This window comes from Chelmon rostratus, chromosome 9 (genome assembly GCF_017976325.1).
Source record: "Chelmon rostratus isolate fCheRos1 chromosome 9, fCheRos1.pri, whole genome shotgun sequence".
Taxonomy (NCBI): Eukaryota; Metazoa; Chordata; class Actinopteri; order Chaetodontiformes; family Chaetodontidae; genus Chelmon; species Chelmon rostratus.
The window spans coordinates 12,402,645-12,414,650 of record NC_055666.1 but is presented as its reverse complement, the minus strand read 5'-3'; the positions used below and the strand labels follow the sequence as shown (position 1 = coordinate 12,414,650).

Sequence of the window (12,006 nt, the reverse complement as noted above, 5' to 3'; positions counted from 1 at the left end):
GTAGTTCTTTAGAGGTCAGCGCCGGAACTACAAACAGCAGTACCAATCACGAGCCGGTCCATTTTTATTTATACTGCGTGTGAATTCTTTATATTTTTTTATTCAAATTCATTGCTTTGCTTTTTTCGTTTCCGTTGTGTTATTAGCAATTTTAGCATTTTGCTATTTAGCTCCCCTCTGAAGTGCTTTTCACTGAAAAAACAAACTTCCTTCTGTTGAAAATGTTTAACTGATTTATTGATTCCAAGAACCACCGTTTACATGGACAAATAGACTGAAATATTCCCAGTTTTTTTTAAAAAAAGAGTCCTTCTCTCATATTAATCAATTTTTGGGCAGGCTATGAGCTAATGCTAAACAAAGACATCCTGTCAAAACTACAAATGAGGAGGTAGCAATAATGAGTAAAATGAAGAAGAAGAAATTTGGAAATCAGAAATCATCCAATGATACAAATATCAAAATAAAATATTCACTTTCTTCTTTCGGTTACTTTTTATCCACGTTATGGGCTACAATGCTTCCATAGCTTCATTGGGCTGAGAACACAGAAGAATAATATTTCTTCTGCCTGATAAGGTGACTAAAGTCTTTGTCAACTCAAAAATGTGTTTTGCTTGTTCCTTCATCACTTGGATGTTTGAGCTTCACTGTGCAGGTTGATGTTGATGCTGTTTTCACATTTATCTGCAGAAGAGGAAACGTTTCTCTGTGCTTGTGTTTGAGATATGAGCACAGCTTTGTGACATCACACCTAGTTGAAGCCAGTCATGTTCATCCTGTAGGTACTCAAGACAAGTGTGATGTGGAAACTGTCCACAAGATGACATAAATCAGGGTAATATGAACAAGACACATCTCTCCACATTTTCTGTCTCCTCTCTTCATCCATCTCCTTCTCATTCACTTAAATTCTAATTCCAAAGAGTGAAATTAAACTATTTCTTAAATATCTGGTAATCCAGGGATCCTCTGACCTGGTGGGCCCCCCTTTGGGAATATGTAATAATGAATGCTAAGAACATGATAACCTCAATTAACCAACATTTTTAATGCATCACTATATGTTTTTTAAAAAAAATGTAAATTAATATTTACCTTTAAATTGCAGTATCCTAAAAAAATTACATTTTCAGTTGTCAAAGAGGCAATTTCTCGGTTTTACTAAGTTTAGGGCATCAGACAGCACACAAACACATCACCATTTTGTGTGCTCAGGGCTGTAAAATTAATATAGTAATGTTGGCTTCATTTCACCTCCAATTTTATGTTGTCTTTGTATGTTAGAAAAAACTTCACAACAAAAGATGACTTTGTCCTGTCTTTTATAAAATAATAATAGTTCCTGTAAGATAAATCTAAAGAGGAATAATTCTGTTACTTATTGGAGAAATAGAACTGCAGCACCCTGAAGGAACCTGCAGCCTAAACACATAACTTTTCAGTATTAAACCACTTCAAGTGATTTTAATACTGAAACTAATACTTAACTCTGGTTGACTGTTTTCTCCTCTTGTGCGCCCCCTGGTGTTGTAACTTGAAAAACAACAGAAATACACTGAGGCCTACCACTGTGGAGCAGTCGCTGGCAGTTAATGGCAGTTAATACTGTCAGGATGACAGTATTAACTGCCATCCTGAGCATTAGCTTTTCTGTCAGCCTCATCAAGATAGTCCTGGTCAGCATAGATAAGAAAGCCAGTGAAGGTGCTGTCTGTCCAGAAAGGGTCAAAGAAGAGTCCGTTCTGCTCAGAGTAGAAGATCTGCAGCCAGACCTGGTCTGACTGCTGCAGGTGGAGAACAGTAGAACCAGACGCCACGTCGTGGTTCCCTGTATTTGCATCAAATGTCTTGATCTTGTACTGTCCATTGTGGACCAGCCCAATGGCTAGGTGCTTATTTGCCAGAGTGATATCATATGTGAAATAATAGACCCCAGGGATGACACAGACAAACTTGCCACTGCTGGAGTTGTAGTGATTCCCCTCGTTCAGCAGGATCCTGCTGAAGCGGATGGGCAGTCGCTCTTTAGGGTAGCTCTTTGTCACCGCCACGGAGAAGGCTGATCGGGCTGTACCGCCACAATTGCAGCCTCCAGGAGCTCCTTGCTGGCCCACGTCACCCATCTCTCCCTTTTCTCCTCGTTTTCCTGCTACCCCTGGTGTTCCTCGTACCCCCTTCAGCCCTCGAGGTCCAGCTTTGCCTATGACGCCTTCGCGCCCTTTCAGGCCCGGCTTGCCCATGTTCCCAGGCCTCCCTGGATCACCTGACAACAGATGCAAAATGATGACAGACGTTGACCGATGTTTTATGGCATGGCAGTCAAAAGAGCCTAGAGTAACTCCCCATTCTGACTTTATACCTCGCAGTTTATCATTTGCCCTGGAGGAACCTGTCGTCTCTATGTACAGTGCCGCTGGAGTGTCTAAAGTTAACATGCATTAACCCTTTTTTCTGTTGACACTGGCTGTAATACCTTATTGTTGGGGCCCAGAAGACCCTGCTGATACATGTGTAAAAATAATAATTTTTGATGCAATCCCAATATATGAAATGACCGCAAAGCACTGTTCTTCATGGATAACACTTTATAGGAGCTATGGAATGGAATGGAAATACTTAATTAAGTATGGTCCTTGCGTAAATGTACTTAGTTACATTCCACCATTGTCAATAACAGGAATTCAAATAGACTTGATAGATATATAGATTTGGTATTTGGGAGAAGCAATGTGTCTCTGTAGCCGACCTCTGAAACAGGTAATCAGTTTAAAATCATGTTTACAAGCAATTCTAAAATTCTGAAAAGTCAAGAAGTATCAAGATGATAATACATGTTAAATATGCTGTTTGAGCTGTTAAAGAGGGTCCAGGGTCTCCAGAGCCCCAAACAGAACCGAAGCGAGTCAGTCAGTAACTACCTCCATCTCCCTTTTCTCCCTTCTGTCCATCCTTCCCATCTGGGCCATCCTTCCCTGGAGGCCCCATGGGGCCCATGGCTCCTGGTGATCCGGGGGCTCCAGGGTTCCCGGCAGGCCCCGCTGGGCCGGGGAGACTGCAGACCAGCTGGGAGGAGTGGATGGTGATGTTGCGACCTCTCTTGGGTGAAGGATACATTGACTGGGAGAAGACGACTGACGGCAAACAGAACATCACACATATCTGGAGCATGATGGTCACTGCGGAGGAGATGAAGGAAAGTTAACTGTTTACAATATATTTGTTTTAGGTTTGCAAGTTAGTTACAATGAGATGATTCAAATGTCAGTGAAGAAAAAACAAAGAATGTGCCAGGCGAAAGAGACTGAAATAGGGAGCAGTGGCAGAGTACATGCATACTATCTGCACCATAAATGGTGTGATGCTATGTAATGTAATCAATGCCTGGTGAGAAACATGATACATCCATTATGTATGGGAATAGTCAAAGCACAGAATGCCGCTCACTGCATGCTTTTGCAAAGGAAGTGTATCAGATATTTGAAAAACACAGAGAAACAACTCACCAGTTGAGAAATTATGACCCATGGGCATTTTTCAGCTCTATCCAAGTCCTTTTTCTGCCTGAGAGTGCAAACTTTCCTACATGATTTTCCAATAAGCGGGTGAGATATCATTCTTGAGAAGCGCTGCAGAGAAATGTGCAGCCCAGTGAATCATAGTCCATAACATCCGCCCTGTTTACACTGCCAAAAAATACTTTCACCATGATGTCATTAAATTCGAGTCAGTGCAGCAGTATTGCACAGCTGAAGTGGTGACGCATCACATGTTCACACGCTGTGGGAAAGCAGGATGTTGTACAGCAGACATGATAAAGAGTTTAGAACAAAGCTGCGTAGGTCTTACTGTAAATACTGATGACATTACGTTGTGCAAAATTAAACAGCACAAGGTGGTCTGCAGAAGTGTATAAAATGCACTGTGAATATTACCAGATGTGTTTGTGTTTATCGCTGTGATGCAGAGCCAAGAGCTGAGAGACCAATAAAAATGTTCCAGCTGCTGGGTGAGGCAGTGCCTTGTGTTTAGTGATCTACTGTATTCACCTTTAACAGGAACCATGTGAAGAGAAATTACATAACTGTCTGCTGTGTTGCAGGGTTTCTGAGACACCATTGACATTGAAATAAAATAAAAAAAGACACACGTTCACACCAAAGTCTTCGATAGCTGACCTGCACATACTGCAGACTTATGTTTAGCTTTAACTGTCAAAAAATGAAAATCAATGGTAATATTTAAAACGTAAATCAACATTAAACACCACTGCTCGAGAGTTGACTGCTAGAGCTGCATCTAATACAACTACACTGCTTTTTATGAAGCAATCTCAGAAGCACTGAATGCACATTGATGCCGCTGATAAGATCTTTTCCTTGCAAATCTTAGCAAAAGAGAACTTCTTAAAACCTGTGAGAACTAAATGTTATTCATCTTATTCTGGAACTTTTGAACTATGTAATAGAGTACTTCCCTACCCATCTTTAATGACAACTGAAGAAAGCAGTATTTCAAATATCAAATGAAATTTAAAATATGGATTGAATCTGTTGAAAATAACACTGGCACAACATCTACAATGACGTTAATCAATGATCATCGACCTTTTAAAAGGCTAAAACTAAAATAAAAATGTGAACTTTTTACACAACACAAAGTGTTTGGACAGGTATATATATTTTATTATAAAAATGATGCATTAATCGCACTAAAAGGTATGAGGGTGGCTTCCAAATCCAAGAAAATCTGTCAAGAAAACTGTCATTTTTACTTTTTTTCCACAAAGATGGATTAAGTACAAACAAAAGATTACATTATTATTGTCCGATGCACCATCAACTACAAACCTCTAGCATAAAAAAAACAAAAAGGTGCAAAATAAAATGCACAAAACACTGTACACTGTTTGTCACGCTCATAAATCAACAGAAGTCTCCTGTGATGAATTTACGAGACCAAAGCTGAGTTTTATGAGTCTGACACATTTTTGTTTCACCGAGCAGCAGCTCTGGTAGAGTCTAGAGTCCTTGGGGAGAGCTTAGGGGAGGCAGCAGGGATGAAGAAGAGGTCACTGTCCCAGGAAGGAAGCCATGGGATCATCTGGCCGGCAGCGTTTCATGCGGAAGGCCTCCATCTCCTCCTCAGTGGGCGCCTTTACTTCCTGCAAGCTGTTGTATGGCCTCTTCCTCTCATCCAGCTGCATTATTGTCTCAATGTGCTTCACCCGCCTGTCCTCTGCTTCTAGAGCCTGGGGAGAGGGAAACAGGTTGGGGGTCAATCACGGAGAAATTAGCTAAATGGGGATTAAAAACAAAAATAACTTTACCTTCTTCAACTTCTCCTTCTTCTTCTCCTCGTTCTCTGAATCACTGCTGTCAGAGCCGTGCTTCTTGTTCTTTTTGCTCTTCTTTTTCTTCTTCTTCTCTTTTATCACCTTCTCCCGATGCATCTGGGGATTAAAAACATTGACGCAATGAGCATACAGTTAGATCTATGTTTTCACAGATGATAAAAACACCCATGTGACCTCTTACAGGAACTGTTCCTGTTTTAAATCTCTTCAGCTGCACTTACTTCCAGCAGAGACTTTGGCGGCTCTTCCTCCTGTGGCTCGGTCAGTCCCTCTTCAAATGGGACACAGTCTGTGTTGCTCTTCAGGTTATGAAGAGAACAAAAAGAGTGTGTGAGTTACACAATTAAAATGTTACAAAAACGGTGTATCAAACAGAACATCTGAACACTGCTAGGACATCTACTTACTATTCTAACTCCAGTCTCTCCTGTGCAGTAACTCTGTTTGACCATGGAGTGACAACACTTGTATCCCCAAAAGCCATCCTTCCAGAAGGAGCCCCAGATGCACTAAAGACAGGAGATTCTTTGATTAGAATACAAACAAAACCAAAATGGCTTTTTCCTGCGGGTGCCACAGTGTGTTCTGCCGTCCTTACGGTGTGGTTGTTGATGAGCACGTCCTCCTCATACTTGGAGCGAGCCACCGCCTTCTCGAGCCCCTTTAGCACAGCGCCGTGACGAGAGTACTCCACGTAGTCCTCCGTCTGGGCCAACAGCAGCTCCCGCGCAGGTACATTCAAGTGCTCTTCACCTCCATACTGATTGTCACACACAAAGGCACATCATCAATGACATCTTTAGCCAGTACGAATACTCAACAGCGTATAATTTGGGGCTGAGAGAAAAGTATTGAAATCTCGATGACATGTCTCTGCATCAAAACTGAGGTTATACAATCACACAGATTGTGGCCTAGATTTTATTGGACCCGTAATGCAAAGTGTGACATGAAATTAACAGCCTGCTGCTGTTGCTGCTGCTTAAAAAGAAAAAAAAGAAGGCAGCCGTGTACCTTCTCTAGGATGCCATCCCTCTGTTTCTCTTTAAAGTCCTCCTTCTTGACCTTGAAGGACTTGTGGAGCAGCTCCAGCTTGGTGGGGTCAGCCTGCAGATGCACCTCAGAGCCTCTCTCATAGGCCTCCCAGGCAAACACTGTCACAAGATGAAGTGCTCACTGTTATTTACAGCACAAAAACATGCTACATCATTGTCAGTCAGTGATATTTCTGTGCTCTATTTAATGTGTGAAAGCAAAGAATCATATTTGCTGTTCATTGCAAAAATGGAATCAGTCTGTGTTTGGTACCTCGTCTCATATCTACCATGTTATATCACAACAGTAGACACGCTTTGGCTGCAAAATAATTGGCATAACATTCCCATGCTTGATTTTTGATACCAGTGCACATAACTCCAACCACCGAAACAGTTTATAATGTGTCCCCTCTTCCAGCCTTGCTAATCTTACTGTTCTATTTCACAGACAACGTGTCTCCTGTTGACAAAACATACACACTCACAGCAACAGCTGATGTGTAACACCGCACTTACACCTGGAATCAGAGTGGAATCTGTATCCGGAGACGTTATCTGGATAATTAACAAACCGATCTCGCCTTTAAATTTACACCTGCTTTTTTTTTTAACTGATTCTCATTGTCCTCTTTGAGATTTTATCTCTGTCCTCCAGAGCAAAACCTGTTTTTAAGATAATCTTTGTCAAATGCTGTCTATGGCAAATTCATAATTATGTGTGCCCTCTTGTAAATTCAGCAGATGTAACACATGAAGTTTTTCCCTTCTTTGTATAAAATGTATTTTGTCATTTTATCCCAGTGTGTTGCAGTGCTGGTGTGTAGGCTGCTATGTGACTTGATAAATGATACGTCTTGTCTGGCTGCACAGACAAATTATTTCTTAGTGTATATCGTTCATTTCCCACCGATATCGTTCTCAACACACGCTGCTTTCAGCCTTCTCGCTTGCTCGCTCTCTAAATTCCAACCACAACCTTTATTTTATATTAGATTAAAACAAACATCTGTGGCCTATCAATGATGTGTTGTGTACAGATGCCAGCACATTGTAAGATCTGAACACAGTGTAAGCCAGACCACTTCCAGATGGGATTAGGCAGACCCAGTCATATTCCGATCACAATGCATTTACACCTTGCATTAACATATGTTTTTCCTTACCGTGTCTGGAGACAGATCGCATCCTAATACCAGGAGCAAATGGGGCCTAAATGGCATTTAAGCACAGGAGGTTTGATGCTACTAATTACCATATAACCCTGAAGTACCAATGACCCCAGTGGAGACTATAAGAGAGCTGGAAAATATCTTGGTAACTCACGCTGTGTTTGAGCCATGGTGATTGTGTCCCCAGTATAGCGAGCAAAGTTGTCCCCAGCATACCCCACTCTGTCAGACAAAATGATTTTCTTATTATTCAGTATAAGCCAGTGACATTGTTTGAATGATCAGGAAATACAGTAACTTACTCGTCAGGGTTCATGCCAGTGTTGGAGTACGGGTTCTCTCTCATAGCTCGTGTCTTTGGATCATAGTATGCTGAATTTGGATCCAAATTCCTCAAGTACTGTTAGAAACAGACACAAGAAGTTCAGATTGTTGCACTTCATCTCTCAAATCAACAGCTTTGACAGTGGCCATTACAGGCAACCAAACGTGGTCCACCACAGGAAAATTAGTATCGTCAGTCAGAAAGTCCACAGTGGTAAAGCAGAAAAGGCCGGTGTTTCCAGATGTGTGTCTTACTTTAGCTGTGTCTTCTCTGATACGCAGATTCCTGACAGTGATTCGTCTCTTGGAGTCAAAGTTCTGACCGGGCATGTCGATGTCATCCGCATATTTATCTTCATCCTCATCCTCGCTGTCGTGTTCCCGCTCCTGCAGAGAAAGGAATATACGAATTAAATGATTGTGTTCTAAATCAGGGAGTACCTTTTCTCTCTTAACCTAGACAGCGACACAGTCCGTTATTACTGCAATCTTGACATCACTGGAGACTTACAGTCGGGTCCAGCTTTCCAGAGGCCAGCTCATCCTGAAGCTTCTGTGCCTTCAGTGTCCTTTTGGCCTGAGAGGCAGAAACAAATAAAAAGTCAGATTCACATGGTCAACAGGAAGCAGGTAACACAGTAATAATTACATTTTGTTTTTTTGATCCATACACCAATAAAAAGGTCCAGTTTGAAATTGCTGTGTATAGCTCGTTTGAATTAGGTTCCTGATCGTAATGTCCCACACAACATTGTCTTCAGAAGAGGGAAGAGATCTGTGCTTGTTTTTCTTCTTCCCAACAAACCAAACACTCCATAGTTGAACCATACTTAAATTACCACTGGACTGCTTACCAGATCTACTTTGGCATACTCTTCCACTATGCGCTGGTGTTCCTCAGGATCATACCCGTTCCAGCGGTCCCGCTTTCCATCATAGTCCAAACTGAGCTGTATCTGAGCGTGTTCATCTGGAGCTATGCCTGTGCCCGTGAACTTAGCCCCAACTTTTCTGGGTCGCTGATAAGAGAAAATTCAAGGTCAGAGGTTTACATTATTTATCACAGATATAACATTCCATTAATGCACAGGATAGGAAATGACTAAAAGTTAATCTCTACTGGAAGATGACAGGTTTCTTTATCCATTTTACCTCCAAGCAGTCCTTCTTCTTGTGTGTCATGGCACCACAGTTTTCACAAGCTCCCTTACGAAATTTGGTGGCAACAGTTTTCTGTTTGGAGGAAAAAAGAGCTATTAGGGCTGTCAATGAATACGAAAATATATATTCAAATAAATATTCAAATTTTCAGAAAAGCCAGACATTTGATTGTGAAAATCGATATTGAGACTGAAAAGCTGTTGAAGTCTGAAATGTTTAAGTATCTCCAGTCATAATGCCTGGTGAAAATAATTCCCAAGCCAGATGTGGCAATATATCAGCTCTACACGCCGTTTTCCCCGTTGCTGACAGCCGCTCTCTCTCTCTCTCGTGTCAATCATCGACCCACCCTCACCTCTTGCACTCCTCTCTTGTACCACTCTCCAATGGCTGAGTATTGGCTCTGATTTTCACTCTGAGGCCTCTGATGCTTTAGTGTGGGCCTTTTGGATGGGTCGATGTACCATGGCACTGATGAAATATACTGTGGGATGTGAGGGTTTATGTCCCTGGAAAAGAAATGGAGCAGCACAAGTGGTTCATGTTAGTGTTACATCAGTAGCTTCAAGTAGCTTCGAAGACTAGTTAACTCGCCATGAGAAGTACCACTCAGCCTGTGAAAACGGTTGTTTAATGTCTTCTGTGGCTTTGGAGGACCATGTCACATCTGACAAGAAAACCTGAATGGTGCTATTAAAATAATCTATGCTTCAGCTTGGAGACAAATATTTCTATCAAAATTTTAAAGACGTCACATGGAAAGGACGATAGAGAAGAGAAATATTCCAATGATTACGTCTCGCCGTATGATGGCGTCCATGTTTGTTTTGCTTTCAAGTATTTCTGTATTAATGGGTGATCAGTTGGACTTCGGAGCTTTCAAAAATCTCAGTTTCTTGGTCATAATTGTCATTAAGACGTTAATGTTGTTTACAAGTTGGAAACTGTAATCATGACAACTCTGATATGACATGAACATGGCATCACCAACCAGGGATGATCTAATAAAGATGTTATAAATTGAAATGTAGTATCCAAGTACGTTAAGGACTATTTCAGTCGTTAGTATTGTACTTCTGGAAGTGCAATACTGGAGTAAACTTACTATATTTGAGAAATGGTATTACAGCACTGTCTCTGCTTGTTAGACCTTTTAAATATCCAAATGTGTACAAGTTTTAAACTTTTCAGCTGGAGCATTTCTTCAGATGCCCTGAGGACCCACTCTCTGTGCAGACACAAACTTACTTCCCCTCCTCGTCCACCTCAGCTGGAGCGTTTCCCAGCTTCCTCTGCTCCTCCAGCTCCTTCTTCTTTCTCCAGTCCTCCCTGGTCATCTTCTTGGGCTCATCCAGGCCCACAATCCCCTCCGATGTGGCATTGGTAGTCTGCTCGGCCATGACTGGACCTGCCAGCAGTAATAACCGTCATTAAGCTTCCAATACAGCCGTGTAACACACTTAAGTGTTCAGTATAAGCACATCTATTCTGAATATAGTCTTCCTTTCGTCGTCCGTACTCAGCATTTATTCACAATTAGAGAAGTTCAAACAGAAGCTATTGCCTCTCTAATGCTGGCTAACTTAAGTTAGCTGTTTACCAGCTAAGTGGCTTGAATGTGGAAGACGTATTTCATCTCAAATGCACCGATTCAATAAATGAACTGGTTACCTTGGTAAGTACCTTGGTACCTTGATGTTTCCTACGTAAAATCGCTAGTTTTCTCTGTATCTTGCTCTGTATTCGGGCACCTCCGTTGTGTTTTGACTAACACACGTTCGTCGCCATTTTACGTCAACTGCACTTGCGTCACGTCACGTCCTGTCGTCTTCGTCTTCTTCTTCTTCCTCTTCTTCTTCTTCTTCTTCTTCTTCCTCTTCTTCTTCTTCCTCTTCTTCTTCTTCTTCTTCTTCTTCTTCTTCTTTCTGGCAGGCTCGATGTCTTCCGGCCCATTGCTCCCTCCCGCTGGTCGAACTCGGGACTACGTTGCACTTTGGGCTATGTCTATTTCCAAAGGTGTAATCTTGTGGCGGTGGTGGCCGAAAACTGCGGTCAGGTCTTTGACTGGTTCTCGGTGGGATTAATTGTGACTGTATCGCGTCCTTTCTTTCTCTGTGCTGTTGCAATCAACAATGTAATGTCACAGCCGGAAAGAGCGACATCTAGTGGACACAGCTGCCTGCACTATTCGCCTTGATCTACAACCTCACTGTTGCCGACATTTTTTAAAATCTAATCAGTATTTGCTCTCTGTGTAGTACATGGCAGATGTCATTGAACTTTCTCGCAATTCGTCTAAAGTGTAAATTATGCTACATTCACACCGATAAATTGGGGGCAAAGCACATGTTACCTTGGTGGATTACCAACAGCTCGAGCCTCAGAGGTCCTGGCTTCCTGTGTGTGTACTGGTTTGCGCTAATTAATTGAAAATTAGTTTGGGAATATGCAACACCAAAGCACAATATCAGCTGATATAAGGGCCCTACAGTGGGTCCTTGTATTAATTGATACAATCTTGAAGGGTGTTCCTGTTTTATTATCTTTTTATTTAAAGGTTGTGCTTGCTAAATTAATGTGTTTAATCAAATTCTCCCACAGTAAAACAGGGGCCAGGTGGTATTTTAGCATAAAAAACTGTGCACATTGCACAGAAACTGTGGGAAACAAAGGATTAATAAGGGTCTACCATCTTACTTTTTGCCCTGGTGACCCCTAAGAGGTTAATCTGGCCATAACTGATAAATAGAACTGTTACTGTTGACAAAGTGCTGCTGTTTATCCAGAATGGCTCATTATCTTTGTTTTAAATAAATATAAACACTGTGGATTGTGTATGATTTGCAAGGTTTCTGATGATAAACCATGATGTGTAAACTGGCAGGAAGTAGATTGTACTTAAACACTTGGGGGACCTGGGAATAAAATTAGACATTATTTATAATGGAAACATGGGAAA

General features: G+C 41.6%; 2 protein-coding genes across 3 annotated transcripts; both read right to left on the bottom strand.

Annotated features, from left to right (window-relative positions):
• Positions 1-257: 257 nt before the first annotated feature.
• c1qtnf2 (C1q and TNF related 2) lies at positions 258-3,642 on the bottom strand. The gene is made up of 3 exons (XM_041944419.1): positions 3,507-3,642; positions 2,922-3,179; positions 258-2,266 (listed from the first exon to the last, which is right to left on the bottom strand). Exons 1-3 carry the CDS (start codon positions 3,532-3,534, stop codon positions 1,626-1,628), a joined length of 927 nt encoding a protein of 308 aa, XP_041800353.1. The 5' UTR covers positions 3,535-3,642; the 3' UTR covers positions 258-1,625.
• A 1,027-nt stretch (positions 3,643-4,669) lies between these two features.
• On the bottom strand, positions 4,670-10,874 carry slu7 (SLU7 homolog, splicing factor). Of its 2 annotated transcripts, none has more exons than XM_041944150.1 (15): positions 10,719-10,874; positions 10,296-10,455; positions 9,403-9,556; positions 9,039-9,119; positions 8,741-8,905; positions 8,398-8,463; positions 8,142-8,273; positions 7,865-7,962; positions 7,717-7,784; positions 6,371-6,510; positions 5,955-6,116; positions 5,764-5,865; positions 5,578-5,655; positions 5,330-5,452; positions 4,670-5,251 (listed from the first exon to the last, which is right to left on the bottom strand). In XM_041944150.1, the coding sequence occupies exons 2-15, from the start codon at positions 10,445-10,447 to the stop codon at positions 5,072-5,074; spliced, it is 1,701 nt and encodes a 566-aa protein (XP_041800084.1). In that variant the 5' UTR covers positions 10,448-10,455; positions 10,719-10,874; the 3' UTR covers positions 4,670-5,071. The 2 variants fall into 2 exon arrangements, with proteins under 2 accessions (XP_041800084.1, XP_041800085.1); XM_041944151.1 differs by having other exon boundaries at positions 10,731-10,865.
• Positions 10,875-12,006: the final 1,132 nt, after the last annotated feature.

What these genes read in the sequence shown, in the direction of transcription:
- c1qtnf2 (XM_041944419.1), bottom strand. Translation starts at nt 3,534, where the DNA reads ATGCCCATGGGTCATAATTTCTCAACTG. An exon ending in GGGTCATAATTTCTCAACTG is followed by an intron (nt 3,180 to 3,506) that starts GTGAGTTGTTTC and finishes TCTCCTCCGCAG; the next exon opens with TGACCATCATGCTCCAGATA. An exon ending in GGGAGAAAAGGGAGATGGAG is followed by an intron (nt 2,267 to 2,921) that starts GTAGTTACTGAC and finishes ATCTGTTGTCAG; the next exon opens with GTGATCCAGGGAGGCCTGGG.
- slu7 (XM_041944150.1), bottom strand. Translation starts at nt 10,447, where the DNA reads ATGGCCGAGCAGACTACCAATGCCACATCGGAGGGGATTGTGGGCCTG. An exon ending in ACAAGAGAGGAGTGCAAGAG is followed by an intron (nt 9,120 to 9,402) that starts GTGAGGGTGGGT and finishes TCCTCCAAACAG; the next exon opens with AAAACTGTTGCCACCAAATT. An exon ending in TGCTCATCAACAACCACACC is followed by an intron (nt 5,866 to 5,954) that starts GTAAGGACGGCA and finishes TCCTGTCTTTAG; the next exon opens with TGCATCTGGGGCTCCTTCTG.